Consider the following 14514-nt stretch of genomic DNA (forward strand, 5'->3'; position numbering starts at 1 on the left):
ATTCGTGCCCTCAAAATTGAAATTCCAGAAACCTTTCAAGTTGGAGCAATTATTGCAAAATTGCCTTCAACTTGGAAAGACTACGGAAAAAGGCTGATGCATAAGTCGGAGGACTTCACCTTAGAGCAAATACAGAAACATCTTCGTATTGAGGAAGAGTCACGTACACGTGATAATTCTGTTTTGTATAATTCCAAGGTAAATGCTGTGGAAAGAAAAAGAAAATTCGGCCAGAATTTTAAAGTAAAGAACGGGCATACATTTAAGAAGACACACAAGAAGAAGAAGGGTTGTTGTTTTGTTTGTGGCAAACAGGGACACTATGCCAAGGACTGCATTCATCGCAAGAGCATATCAAAGGACAAGAACATTCCAACGGTGAAGGCAGATGCAAATTTGGTTGAAGAGAACTATGTGGCCATGATTTCAACCAAGTTTTCAAATATGAACATTGCTGAAATCAATGGTTCGATGGCTATGATTTCTGAGATCAATTCTGCCACTGTCCAATCCGGTTGGTGGTTAGATTCTGGAGCGACACTTCATGTGTGCAAGGACAAATATTTGTTCAAGCAATTTGAAGAGACTGTCGACACAAATGCTCAAGAGGTCCTGATGGCGAATAATGCTCTTGCAAAGGTTGCTGGCAAAGGCACCGTGGAACTTGACCTTACTTCTGGAAAGAAGATTACTCTTCTTAATGTTTTTTATGTACCCGAAATTAGGAAGAACCTAGTTTCAATTGATTTACTTTGTAAGAGGGGTTTTCGAATTTTGTTTGAATCCGACAAGGTTATCCTGTCGAAGAATGGGATGTTTGTGGGGAAGGGCTATGCCAATGACGGCATGTATCAACTAAGTATCAATAATATTTTCGTATCTTCTGCTTATACTATTGAGTCTGCTTCTTTATGGCATATGGCATAGTAGATTAGCACATATAAATTTTCGCTATTTAACAAATATGAAAAAGTTAGACTTGATTAATTTTAATGGCGAATTAGACAAATGTGAAATATGTGCTAAGTCTAAACTCATAAAGAAACCATTCCCTGGTGTTAATAGAAATTCGAATTTGTTGGATTTGGTGCATAGTGATATATGCGAATTCAATGGCATGTTAACTCGTGGTGGTAAAAGGTATTTCATTACCTTTGTGGATGATTGCAGTAGATATCTTTATGTTTATCTCATGAGGTCGAAGGATGAAGCATTCACCATGTTCAAGAAATATAAAGCTGAAGTAGAAAATCAATTGGAAAGGAAAATCAAAGTTCTACGTTCAGACAGAGGTGGAGAATATTTCTTAAATGAATTTTCTTCATTTTGTGAAGAACATGGTATTATTCATCAAGTTTCCGCACCATACACTCCACAACAAAATGGTATGGCTGAAAGGAAAAATCGATCTCTCGGAGAAATGGTTAATTGTATGCTTTCGAATTCAAAGCTACCAATTAATATTTGGGGAGAAGCATTGCTTACTGCATGTTATATTCATAATAGAATACCATCTAAGAGAAATAACGTGAGCCCTTATGAATTATGGAAAGGTAGAAAACCAAACATGTCATATCTTAAAGTGTGGGGGTGTTTGGCATACTACCGAGTACCGGACCCTAAAAGAACTAAACTTGGTCCTAGAGCTATCAAAAGTGTCTTTATTGGATATGCTGAAAACAGTAAAGCTTATAGGCTTCTTGACTTAGAATCCAATGTCATTGTAGAATCAAAAGATGTTGAATTCTTTGAGAACAAATGTTCTACAGGTTCTGAAATTATTGAAAATAATTCAAGACCTATAGAAACTCATGTAGATTCTCAAGAGAAAGGAACAAATGATTCTAGAGACGTGACTGAATTGAGGAGAAGCTCTAGAGCAAGAAAATCTAAGGATTTAGGTCCAGATTATATTACTCACGTTTTCCTTGTTGAAGGAGATAGAGAAAATAACGTGGTAAATAAATACCCCATAGTATTAAATTTAGAAGACGATCCTAAATGTTTTAGTGATGCTATGTCTTCTAGAGATGCTTCTTTTTGGAAAGAAGCTGTAAATGATGAAATGGACTCAATTATGTCCAACAATACTTGGGTGTTAGTTGATTTACCGAAAGGATCCAAGCCTATTGGATGTAAATGGGTCTTTAGGAGGAAATACAATTCTGATGGTTCTATCCAAACTTTTAAGGCTAGATTGGTGGCTAAGGGGTATAGACAAAAGGAAGGAATAGATTATTTTGATACGTATGCTCCTGTTGCACGTATAACTTCTATTCGAATTCTTTTTGCTATAGCTTCCATTTATGATCTTTGTGTTCATCAAATGGATGTCAAGACTGCTTTCTTGAATGGAGACTTAATTGAGGAAATTTACATGGAACAACCAGAGGGTTTCGTTCTTCCTGGAAATGAAAGGAAAGTATGTAAATTGACTAAGTCTCTTTACGGACTTAAGCAAGCTCCTAAGCAGTGGCATGAAAAATTTGATTCAGTCATATTATCTAATGGTTTCATTCACAATAGTGCTGATAAGTGTATATACTCTAAATTCACTAAAGACTATGGTGTCTTAGTGTGCTTATATGTTGATGATATGCTTATCTTTGGAACAAATATGACTGGAATTATTGAGACTAAGAAGTATCTAACTTCCATGTTTAAAATGAAAGACTTGGGTGAAGTAGATACTATCTTAGGTATTAAAGTTAAAAAACATAGTGGGGGTTATTCTTTGAGCCAATGCGATTACATTGAAAAAATGTTAAATAAATTTCAACATCTTGGTTTCAAGGACATAAGTACTCCATTTGATTCTAGTATTAAATTAAATTATAATACTGGTAGGGCTGTAGCACAACTTGAATATGCGAGTGCTATAGGGTCTTTAATGTATGCGATGCATTGTACTAGACCTGATGTTGCTTATTCTGTGTGCAAGTTGAGTAGGTACACTAGTAATCCAAATATGGAACATTGGAAAGCTATTACTAGAATTTTTGGTTATCTTAAGAGAACTAAAAATTTAGGCTTGTTCTATAATAATTATCCAGCTGTATTAGAAGGATACACCGATGCTAGTTGGATTACAAGTGTGGGTGATAAATATTCCACTTCAGGATGGGTTTTCACTCTAGGTGGAGGTGCTGTTTCTTGGGCGAGCAAGAAACAGACATGTATAACTCACTCAACTATGGAGTCAGAATTTGTTGCTTTAGCGGCAATTGGGAAAGAGGCTGAGTGGATTAGGAATTTGTTGTTGGATATCAAATTATGGCCTAGTCCTATGCCTCCTATTTCTATCCATTGTGATAGTCAGGCTACTTTAGCAAGAGCTTATAGTAGTACCTATAATGGGAAGTCTAGACATATTAGCCTAAGGCATTATTTTGTGAGACAATTGATTAAAGATGGTACCATAACAATTGTCTACGTGAGGTCAAGTAATAATTTGGCTGATCCTTTGACAAAGGCATTACCAAGAGATATGGTAAAAATGACCTCACAAGAAATGGGGCTGAAACCCTTTAATTAAAATCACCAGTAATAGTAACCCAACCTTTTTCTAGAACATCACTAGTTAGAAGGTTTAATGGGTAAGAACAAGTTACTGAATGTGATTGTTTGATACTGACGCTAGCCCTAATATGAGAAGTTAGTATCGTCTGTTACGTTTTAGAGGATGAATTGAATTCTTAATGAAGTATAGAACAAACTTGTAATGTGTTAATAGTAACAGAAACACATGATAGATACTTCACCTATATGAGCTTAGGAGTGGTGCCGCTTCTTACGAAAGTTTGGGTTACTTTCTAGAGAGCTCATGAAACAGGATCAAGCATAAGGCCATAATAGTGCGGAGTAATATAGAACTTCTCGCTGAAACAAGAGGTTAGTTTATGTGCGGTATGTCCGATTCTATTATTTAAAAGTACAAGTTTAAAGCCAAGCTACTTGTCACTTTGATAGAGTTTTGAGATACTTGCACTAAGTAAAGGTTTAACTCGAAAGAGACCTTTATGCATGTATATTAATCTCACCGAAATCTTGGCTGTATGGTTTTTAAAGTTTTTAAATTTTTTTTTAATCTTTGTTTTACAAACAAAGTGGGGGATTGTTGGATGTTTGTTTGTAAAACAAACAAAACAATGCTTTTTCCTTTGTCCCACATAGGAAAGTTTTGGGTAAGTGGGCCATTTTATAACTGTGAGTGTCTTCTTACTCCTTAGAGTGAAGACAACGGGGTGTGTGCTAGTCCACACAATACCCGCGTGCGGGTGCGCGAATAATTGCGCGATTTTGGCTCGATTATTAGGCGCACTTAGCACTTCGCACGCTTGCGCGGCCGCGGTTTAATTAGCTCTAATCCCTTTAATTTTTATTTTATTTCGTAAGGTTATCTCCTTAATCTTTATTAGTTGAAAGGTTGTTTTTTGTTTATTAAATAATTTTCGAAATTATGAAAATTCGGAATTTTATTTATATATTTTATTTATTTTATTTTATTCCGAATTTTACATGTGTCTTTTCAAGACAACTTTTGGAGATTATACCTATTCAGTTTTCAACCTTTTCCGAAGGGTTGCATTTGTTCAGTTTGCAACTTCTTCCGAAGGAATATCTTTGTTAGCTTTGCAACCTTTCGTGAAGAGTTGCCTATGAAGACCGATTTCTATATATGTCAGTTTTTGGCAAGAAGGAATTATCATTCAATTTTTTCAAGTCTTCTTTCGAAAAACTACAGCCATCATTTTCAATTGTTTCCTAGAGAGACCATGGAGAAATACTAGAATTGCTATCTAGTATTCTCATTTTGAGACTTTGTTGTATCCTGGAGGATTTTTGCCGGTGACCATTAGCAGCATTGTGGGGCAAATAAATCCTTAAGGAAAGTGATATCACGCCTCAAAGTCCGACTTGATTGCTCTTTGATTCGAAGCCATTCAAATTTTACAACAGAAAGTACCACCAATCAGTAGAAAATCTTTCGGACAAGAGGGACACAAATAAAGAAACCAATGATCGAGAACGAGGTGCGGCACATGTGACGACAGCAGAGGGCGTCCATGATGAGCTCAAACGAAGAAACTATTTGGCAATTTCACGACGCACAAATGTGTTTTTCAAATTGACAATGGTTGCTGTATAGGCCAATCGAAAATGTGAAGCAGACTTCTAGTTCTAGCATCATGATTCCTGACCAATGACTTCTGAAATGTAATTCAAACCACATCGAGTATTAAATGTCTGTCTAAGGGACAAAATTTTGCATTGTAGGAAACCACATTAATCTTTCGCTGGAATTTATTTTCAGAAAATTATCAAAGTACCTGGGTCGTAAGTAAATTCAAAGTTCAGTGCATTCAATTGTAATGCCAAGTAAGGTGATCTCAATACACTTGACTCTAAAGTACAAGGACCAGAAAATGAAATTTAGCCTACATGTAAAACTATCCGATTCATGCCGTATCAAAGTAAATGCGTGGACATTTTTTAGATACCTAAGTAAATATCCCAAAAATAAAGAGCCGCACGTACTGTCACACTCCATTCTCATCGGCAAATCAAGTAATCGAGAGGCAAAAAACTGGATTTGACTATCATATCGTCATCATTTTCATACGCACTTTGCCAAGAGCAATAAAACTCAAGAAGTGACCAATAATCGCAGCTTATTCTAGTCAAAACAAAACGAGACAGACGTCGATGATCTTCATTCGCTACCCTTTTTTACTCGTTTAAGAACCTATTCAATTCAACCACCTTTGGCTGCTGAAGTAATACTAAGAACACATCATCAGTCCAACAAGAAAAGACAAAACAAGCAAAAAACAAGCCAAAACTTAAAAACACCAAGCAACTCTCTCATCCTTAACTCCCATTTCATCTTTCACCAAGAACCTCAAACTCTGAGCAAGTAAAGGCTGAGCTCGGGACCGCCGCTCCCGTCGGGGCTCATCATGTAGAACGCCTCCGAATCCCCAGTTCCGACCACCCTCTCAAACCTCGCCCTCATGTACATCATCTCCCCCTCCTCCCCCGCGCCATCGCCCTCATCGCCCGGCAAAACCCCGGCCCCCATCGAGACCACTTCCAGCGCCCTCAGCACCTTCTCCTCCTCCTCGCCACACCCACTTCGCAGTGCGTAGCCACACTTCCTCCCGTTGCAGTACGTCCTCCACAACGCCTCTTCTATGAGCTTCCCGCCATTCTTCTTCTTCTTCTTCTTGGCGGCCTCTGCCGCTGCCGTTGCCTTCTTATCGCACTCGAGGGCGATCCGCACAAGCCCTGATGCCATCTCACGCACCAGGATGCTCGTCGGCACCGCCAGCTGGATTAGGAAGGCCGGGGCCGAACTTGGGTCGTCCTGGAACGCGAAGTGGACATGGCCCCGCCGGTTGCCGAAGAGCGTCCCGACCACATGCGTCCTACGCAGGGCGTGGAACTTGGAACGCTTCTTGCTGAAGAGGTGGAGTGCGGAGCGGAGCTTCGGGAGCTTCTTGGGCGGGGCCTGGAACGGGGTGAGAGAATTGGGGACAGGGTAGTCGGGCTCGTCATGGATGGGGTCGTCATCGTCGTCGAAGAAGTGATCGGAGGAGGAGCTGAACTTGAAGTTGAGGGTTTGGTCTTCGTCGTCGCTGGTGAGCTTCTTTCTCCAGTTGAAGTAGCGTCGGGAGAAAGAGAGGGAGGACTCGTGGGGCGAGCCTGAGAGGATTGTCTTCATCATCACAGAGAAGACAAGAGAGAGAGAGAGAGAGAGAGAGAGAGAGAGGGCGTTTTGGTTCTCTCGATCAATGTAAGGTTTTTGCTTGTAGGAGGACGCTGAATTGCCGGGGAGTTGGAAAGAAATATATATATGTGAGTTAGTGTGGAGTCATTCTGTGTTCTCCGGTGGTGCTTTTTGTCAGCGTTTGTGGGACTCACTGATGAAGAAGGAGGAGGAGAAGGAGAAGAAACGGGTGAGAGAATAGAGACAGAGGGAAGGTGATCAGTCCCACCTAACTGTTAACAATGGAAGACGAAAGTACACAGACAAAAGTCCACAGAACGAGACAAGTGATGAGATCTAATCCACGAAAGTGATGATACACACACAGAAACAGACCCAGAGAGACACAGAGAGACGGAGACAGAGAGACTGTTTCACAAAAGGCTACTGTTGAGCTTTTAGGATCCAAGGTCCCCCTGTTCGGGTATTCATACTCCCTATTGACAAAAATACACGAAATCCACTCCCCGTGCGCAGGTGGAGATCGGAACCACCCCGATAAGGTCATAGGGAGCACTGGAGCAGCGCCCCGCAACACCAGAGGGCTTATATAGTTCGAATCCGTATTTTCTTGATAGTTTGGGCTTGGACCCATTAATAACTACTGAATATATATATAATATTTTTTTTATTTTGTAATTGAAAGTTATAACAGAAAGATATGAGGTATTAATCATAATAGAATTCTCTGCTAGACGTAGCTCTAGTTTAAGGGTGAACCGAGATAAACATTGTATTTCGATCTCTCTGTCATTTTTACTTTCTATTTTATTGTATTTATGCGCTTATTCCTGATACTCCTTAAGTCATCAAAAATTGAAGGATTAGGGAAGTGCCATTACTTTGGATTAGTGGGTAAAAGAACGCCACGGGAGTCAGTAAATCAATACCTTGATTTTCCTAATGGAAAGCGACGTACCTCTGACTATGACAGTTAACTTCCGTTGGTGGGAGCACAGAACAAAACTCTGGCTTTGCATTGGCAACGGTTAAGTTGGGGAAGGTAAAAGATGCACCAACCAGGGCGACCAAATACCCACCCGGCGACCGCTGCCTGAGCCCCTTCAGTAGTTCATTCTCCTTCCCAACTCCGACCCAAGCACCACTGCACGGACTCCTACCCTCGCGTCACCATCGGCCCATGCACAACATGACCATCGATAATGAGACGTTTGCCTCGTCCTTACCACCTCTCGTACCCACCTAGATCGGCTTCATCCATCGTGAAATTCATCATGAAATTCGATGGTCATGTTTACACTGTATCAAGTTATCAACAGGTCGCGGTACAGACGAGAATTCTACTGTCTCATTTTTCTTATGCCCACCTGTCATGCATATGGATGCATTATCCCAAAAAAAAAAAAGATAGGGAATTTAGAAAAGAGGGTGCTATCAACAAAGGATCCTAGGAGCGCATTATGACCTGAGACCATAGCATATATGTCACAAATGTCGTGCCTACGGATAACGGGACAAAACTAAGCTGATTACCCTATTCGGGAACGGGCTACATGTCTAGAGCGAGCGACCTACCTCCAGTTATTTAAGCAGGAATCGAATCAGATCAGGGTCAAGAAAAACCGATCAAAATAGGGTTTGAAAATTGGTGGATCCTGAGAACATATTGGGTTCCCCATTTTCTTTTCTTGGAGGAGTCAAAGGGGTTTGGAATTAGAGCCACGCTTTCATCTTAGAATAATGACAAGCGGGAGGACCAAACCGGGCTTACAGATCAACTAACCACGATCCTCAAATCGCACCAAACTCCTAAATAAAAGTGCATGCCACCTCACTAATTTCCACGAGTGCCCATAGATATAGCGGCCTTTTTCGATCGTTAATTTAACTCCACCAGCTTCGCATATGACTTCTATGGGTAGATTAGAACTATCAACAAGCTCACGTATGGGTTGGTGCAACACAAGAAAGTTTCGGTCCAATAATCCATCCACGCATTGGCACAGCATGGCGTGGCATGGCACAACATGAAATAGAGATGATCGGTTCTCAATTCAATCCAATCTCACCTAGGAATAGGGAACCCGGCCAGGAAGACCAATTCTCAATTTCTGAAACTGGAAACTGGACCGACCCGAGCGATCCAATGAAACCGGTGGCACGTTCTCTCTCTTCCCAGACCAACACACCCATGGGAATTCGGATGGGTTAAACCCCTAGAAGAATGCCCAGACCAACACAGTCCTCGTTCTCTGCCCTGACCAACACACCCATTACCTTCCCAAACTCAAATCTCTCTCGCACTCCATGAAAGTGAAGCGTCGCCCACACACACCATCAACAAATAAAAGAGCAATAGAGGGAGGCTTCGAGCTTGATCGAGAGGGAGGCTTCGAGCTTGATCGAGAGGGACGCTTCGAGCTTGATCGAGAGGGACGCCAGGTGAGGCCTCGAGAGGGAGGCTTCGAGCTTGATCAAGAGGGATGCGAGATGAGACCACGCGTGGGAGGCTTCGAGCTTGATCGAGATGAGTCATGATTAGATCTGTTAAACGGATAGATCGGGTCGGGTTTGGGTCAGGTCATAAATGGTCCGATCCAAATTGATCTATTAACCTATTTATGATCCATTTATTTGTAATATAAATATTCCGACCCATGCCCGACTCGACCCATATTAGTAAAACACTTCTATATTTAACTAAATATAGGAAAACTTGCTTCTTATGACTCTTTTTAAAATTATACTACTAAAATATTTTCATACAATACAAGGTTAGTGATCAATTTTTATAAATTTTTTTTAAATTGAGGTTCTGTTTGTTTCATGAAAAATGTAACATTTTGATAAAATATTTTCCATAAAGTCATTTTCCAATAAAATAAAAAAATTTCCAGTGTTTGGCTGAAACTTGAAAATGAATTAGAAATTTTTTTCCGACGTTTGGTATATAAAATATGATTTGATTTTACTTCATGCATGCATTTTAATAATTTTAATAATTTTTATTTTTTTAAATCGAATTTTTAATTATTTTTTATTTTTTTCTGTTTCCTTTATTCTTGGTCGGTGGCCGACCACGGCGAGGTCGTATCTCCCTTGTGGCCGGTGGCCGGTTGCCAACTGTCGCCGTGGCTGGCCACCGGCCTAAAATAAAGAAAAACATAAAGAAAATAAAATAAAAATAAAATAATTTCGATTTTTTAAAATAAATATTTTTATAAAAGGGAGTGAGCTTAATGGGTGGGTTGGAAATGGGTTCTACACTCAACCCATTAAGAGCCATTTATGATAGACTTAAAACTTTAAAAGCCATTTAAGATGGGCTCTTCAAAGTTGTATTAACCCATTTATGACCCATTTATTTTTAAACGAGTCATATATAGGTTTTAAGACCCATTTAATAGGAGTAGTCATGATTGAGAGTCATGCGAGAGAGCAATTGAGAGTCCAACGAGAGAGGCGTAAGCGATTAGGGATTGTGAAAGTCCGAAAAAGGCATGATTCAAGCATGTGTGGTGTGTCTACAGCGTGAAGTTAATGGGAGATAGAGATAGATTAGGTTTTCTTTTTTACAGAATTTTAAGAAATTAAAAAAATTAATAATCGGTTCGGGTGGGCAGTTCCATCCTTGGAACCGGAAATCACCAATTCCAATTTTATGAAACCGAACCGGTCCCCCCGGGAATAGCCCAAACCAGCTGGTTCAATTCGATCCGGGCAATTCCTTGTCCGGGTGGTTTCCGTTGCTCATCCTCATTAGACCAGTCAAAATGGATCATAAACTCATTTCTTACCTCATATATTAGTAAATGGATCATAAATAGGTTAGTTATATTTAGTAAATGGATCATAAATTTGTATATGTATAATATGGGTGTTAAATGAATCATAAATAGGTTTACAACTTATTTAAACTCAACTTATCTCTCTTGCCCTCACTTAATTTCGCGTTCACTCACTCCACACTCTCATATTAGTTTAGGTATGAGTTTTCCTAGATTTAGTTAAATATGAAAGTATTTTAGCAATACCGGTCGGGTCGGGGATGGGTCAAGAAAATTGCATTGCTCATAAATGAGGCATAAACAGGTTAATTAGTCAATTTAGATTGGACCATTTATGACCCTACTCAAACTCGATCCGACCCACCCATTTAGTAGGTCTAATCCCCAATATGGAACCCAACATTAGATTAAGCTTCTACAATATAGAATTGCCGAGATGTTGTCTACAAGTGGCGTTAGAAACATGGAGAAATTGTCCAATTGGTCCTAAACTTATTGTACGGACGTCGATTCAGTCCTAAACTTTTTTATTTTATCAATTAAGTCTCAAACATTTACGCGAAACTCTAATGTGGTCCTCAACTTATTTGGAGATCACTGATGTGGCGGAAGGACTGATTGTGTAATTTTCCCAATTAAGACACAACCACCGTGATTTCGTGTGTGGTAGCATCTATACGGATCTATTGAAAGAAGTTGCTCAAGGGGCGATGCCGGTCATGTCTCTCATTTGGTAGGTGTCGCGACCTAAAAAAATCGGGTTTTCCGATCTTAGGCTAATGGATTACTAGATCAATTAAATTAACTAACCTAGCTCGAGTTCTCCCAAACTCTACCAATTCGCAACTTAGGTCCAATTATGAGCATGCAAATATTTTCAATGGGAGTCGTCACTAATCATTTAAGGTAGGTTGATTAGAAACCTAAATAAAATAGCGGGAGTACTATTTTATTTTTGCGAACCAAAAATTATGGATTCGGGGACTTGGTTACGCTAGATTCCCTAACGCCCTTTCGGTACCAATTTCAAGAAAAATACTTAATTTGACAATTTTGATAAATCCTGACTTAGAGTTCAAAGGTGCAGAAATTTTCTTTTTTGATTTTTTTTATTTATTTAAATGAAAGCTAACCTATATGTAATGGCGTGCAAAAAATTGACATGCGATTAATGCAACCTAACATGCAAACTATATGTCATGCGACGACGTGACCTATTTCTAATGACGGACATATTATTTTTTGTATTTTTTTCTTTAATGAAATTCGGAATTAAAAATGCCAATTATCTAAACATGCAATTTTAAACTAAAGAAATTAACCTATTCTAGAGTAATATTTTTGGCATTTTTTTTATCGAAATTCGAAATTAAAATCCAGTAAAAAAAATATAACCGCTAAATCTTTCGAATTAAGTTTCGATCTGAAGCTTGACAGATCGATCCTAAAATTCGAAATACCCGCTATGGAAATAACTCTATCTAAAGCCTGATAGATATATTTATTTTCACGTGTGCGGTAACGGATTAGGAACTTTTCCTAATCGATCACATCTTGAAAAAATTTAGATATCTTAAATATCTTGGATATATTCAAAAGATTTTGAAAATTCTAAATTCTATCCAAATTTGAAAAGTAATAGATATCCAAGATTTCAAAAAAAAGGAAATAAAATCCTAATTGGAATAATGCTTATTATCCAAATATGCAAAATTAGATATCAATAAGCACAAATTAGGCAACCAAATATTCGAATCAAATCGGGATATGATAATTACCTGATTTGCAGATTTCTTTCCTAATTTGAATCTGCAGCGGATCGGGATTGCGGATCGGAACGGGGTGGCCAGCGAATGACGGTGGCGGCGATGGCGACGGCGTCCGAACCAGCTCAGCTCGTGGTGGTGGTGGAGCGAGGACCGGCGGTGAGGGGCTCAACTGGCCGCGACGCCAAGGACAGTGGCACCTTGGCTAGGCTCCAGGCTCACGGTTTGCTGGAATGCTTGTTATGAACTAGCTGGGGTGGTTTGCCGAGCCGAGGAACACATTGATCTGGAGTGGAAGCTATCGCCTGGATTTGTCCGACGTGTGGCTACGCTTGTGCTGGACCGTCGACTTGGTTGAACAACAAGCAAACACTGGAGAAATTGGATCAAGCGACGCAAGGTAAGGACTGGAGCCCGCCTATTTACTGATTTTGCTGAAAGAACTGCTGGAACACTGAATCGCAATAGCACGGACTGAATTGGAGTTTTGGAACGTAAGATGCTGCTGATTTGGAGCACAAGAAGCAGCAAGACCCAAGTGATGGCGTTGGTGTCAGTGGTAGACAACGCAACACTGAAGAAAACTCCAACTTTTGACTTTTCCCTGCACTTGCTCTCACTTTGTGAATTTCTGTGTGCGCTTGACCATGTCTAGTGTTGACTAGATTTTATTGCTTTGGCAGTGTGTCTTCAATGGCTATTTCCCTCGAACGATGGAAGTGTTGGCGCGGCGATGATGGATGGTTGCCAAGCACGGGAGGAACCACCGCGGGAGGAGAGAACTTCTCTTCTTTTTCCGCCATCAATCTCTCTCTCCAAAAAAATTCTGATCTGGGAATTATGAGAGCCTCCCCCTCTTTATGAGACATAAACATATATTTATAGTGTAAACCTAGGTCAATTAGCCGGGCTTTATAGTCCTAATGGGCTTAGATTTAAGCTTTAATTTAATTCTAAGTGGGCTGAATTAATTTGGGATTTTCTTTAATTAAGCATAATGGGCTAATTTAAGCTCAAATTAAGACAACCAAGCCCTTTTGCATGTGATTTTCGGCCCATGCTTTCCGAGTGAGCCGAGTCTCGTTCGGTGCCCGAGCTCGATTTACATGATGAATTTTAAGCTGGCTTACCACCGCCGATCCGATGCGAAATGCAGTTAATCTATATGAACCTAAACTTTATGCTATGCGATTTGTAATATTTTTGTTCAGGGGTTAAAATTTAATCCCTAATTTTCTATGCGATTAACCACTAAATGATGCGCCGAAATTTAGGTGTCAATAGCTGCCCCTCTTTGAGTGGAGGCTCGTAGAGGTTTCGCTCAAAGACTGAGACCTAAATTTAAGCTATGCACAATGATGAATGATTTTTTTTTTATGCAATGATGCATGATATGCAAACAATAAAGAACGTATGCTAAGGCTTCTCACTTCGTGTAGAGCGGTGAAAGAGCCTTACATACGGATCGCACAAAAAGCGTCCAAGTGAGGAAAAGCTTTATAATGCTTTGACTTCCCTCAATCTCCAAACTTCTGGTCCACTGGAAGTAAGGTTCTCGAGGTACTGGATTGCCTATCTGTTACCTGTAGTTTCCTACATATGCGAAATAGCGCATGATATAAAGAAAGAATGGGATGTGTTGCCCATACCACTGGGCAATCACTAAAAGGATCATGTCACCTCTTCCATTGGATGAACATGAAATGGGGTGTGCCGTGTACTCCACTTAGCAACACCAAATGAGAAATTATGCTGCCTGTACTACTGGGTAAATATGAAATGGGGTGTGCCGCGTACTCCACTTAGCAACACCAAATGAGATATTATGCTGCCTGTCTTACTGGGCGAACATAAAATGGGCTATGCCGCGTACTCCACTTGGCAACACCAAATGAGATATTATGCCGCATATCCTACTGGGCGAACATAAAATGGGGTGTGCCGCGTACTCCACTTGGCAGCACCAAATGATATGTCACCTGTTCCACTTGGCGAACATATGAAAGAGATCATGTCTTACATTCTGGGAAAAGAGAAACAATGAATAATAATTAGTAGACGTACCTGATTTCTTCTTGTGTTATAAAAATGGCAAAGCCAATTGCATTGCACCTGTTTTTACCTGAAAAAAGGTTAAAACAACACATGCGCAGGGGTAGAGAAAACATAATTCATGAATCTGCTTGCATTACCAAGCTTTACTGGGGAATTTATCAATAAGAACAACCAT

At 39.9% G+C, this 14514-nt stretch overlaps 1 protein-coding gene across 1 annotated transcript; it reads right to left on the reverse strand.

The window, feature by feature from the left end:
* Window positions 1-5569: 5569 nt before the first annotated feature.
* On the reverse strand, window positions 5570-6977 carry LOC115689812 (protein MIZU-KUSSEI 1). The gene has a single exon (XM_030615967.2). The coding sequence runs from the start codon at window positions 6725-6727 to the stop codon at window positions 5903-5905; it is 825 nt and encodes a 274-aa protein (XP_030471827.1). The 5' UTR covers window positions 6728-6977; the 3' UTR covers window positions 5570-5902.
* Window positions 6978-14514: the final 7537 nt, after the last annotated feature.

The sequence above is a fragment of the Syzygium oleosum genome, unplaced genomic scaffold, assembly GCF_021117445.2.
Source record: "Syzygium oleosum isolate NSW1041296 unplaced genomic scaffold, Sole_v2.1 Sole_v2.03, whole genome shotgun sequence".
NCBI lineage: Eukaryota > Viridiplantae > Streptophyta > Magnoliopsida > Myrtales > Myrtaceae > Syzygium > Syzygium oleosum.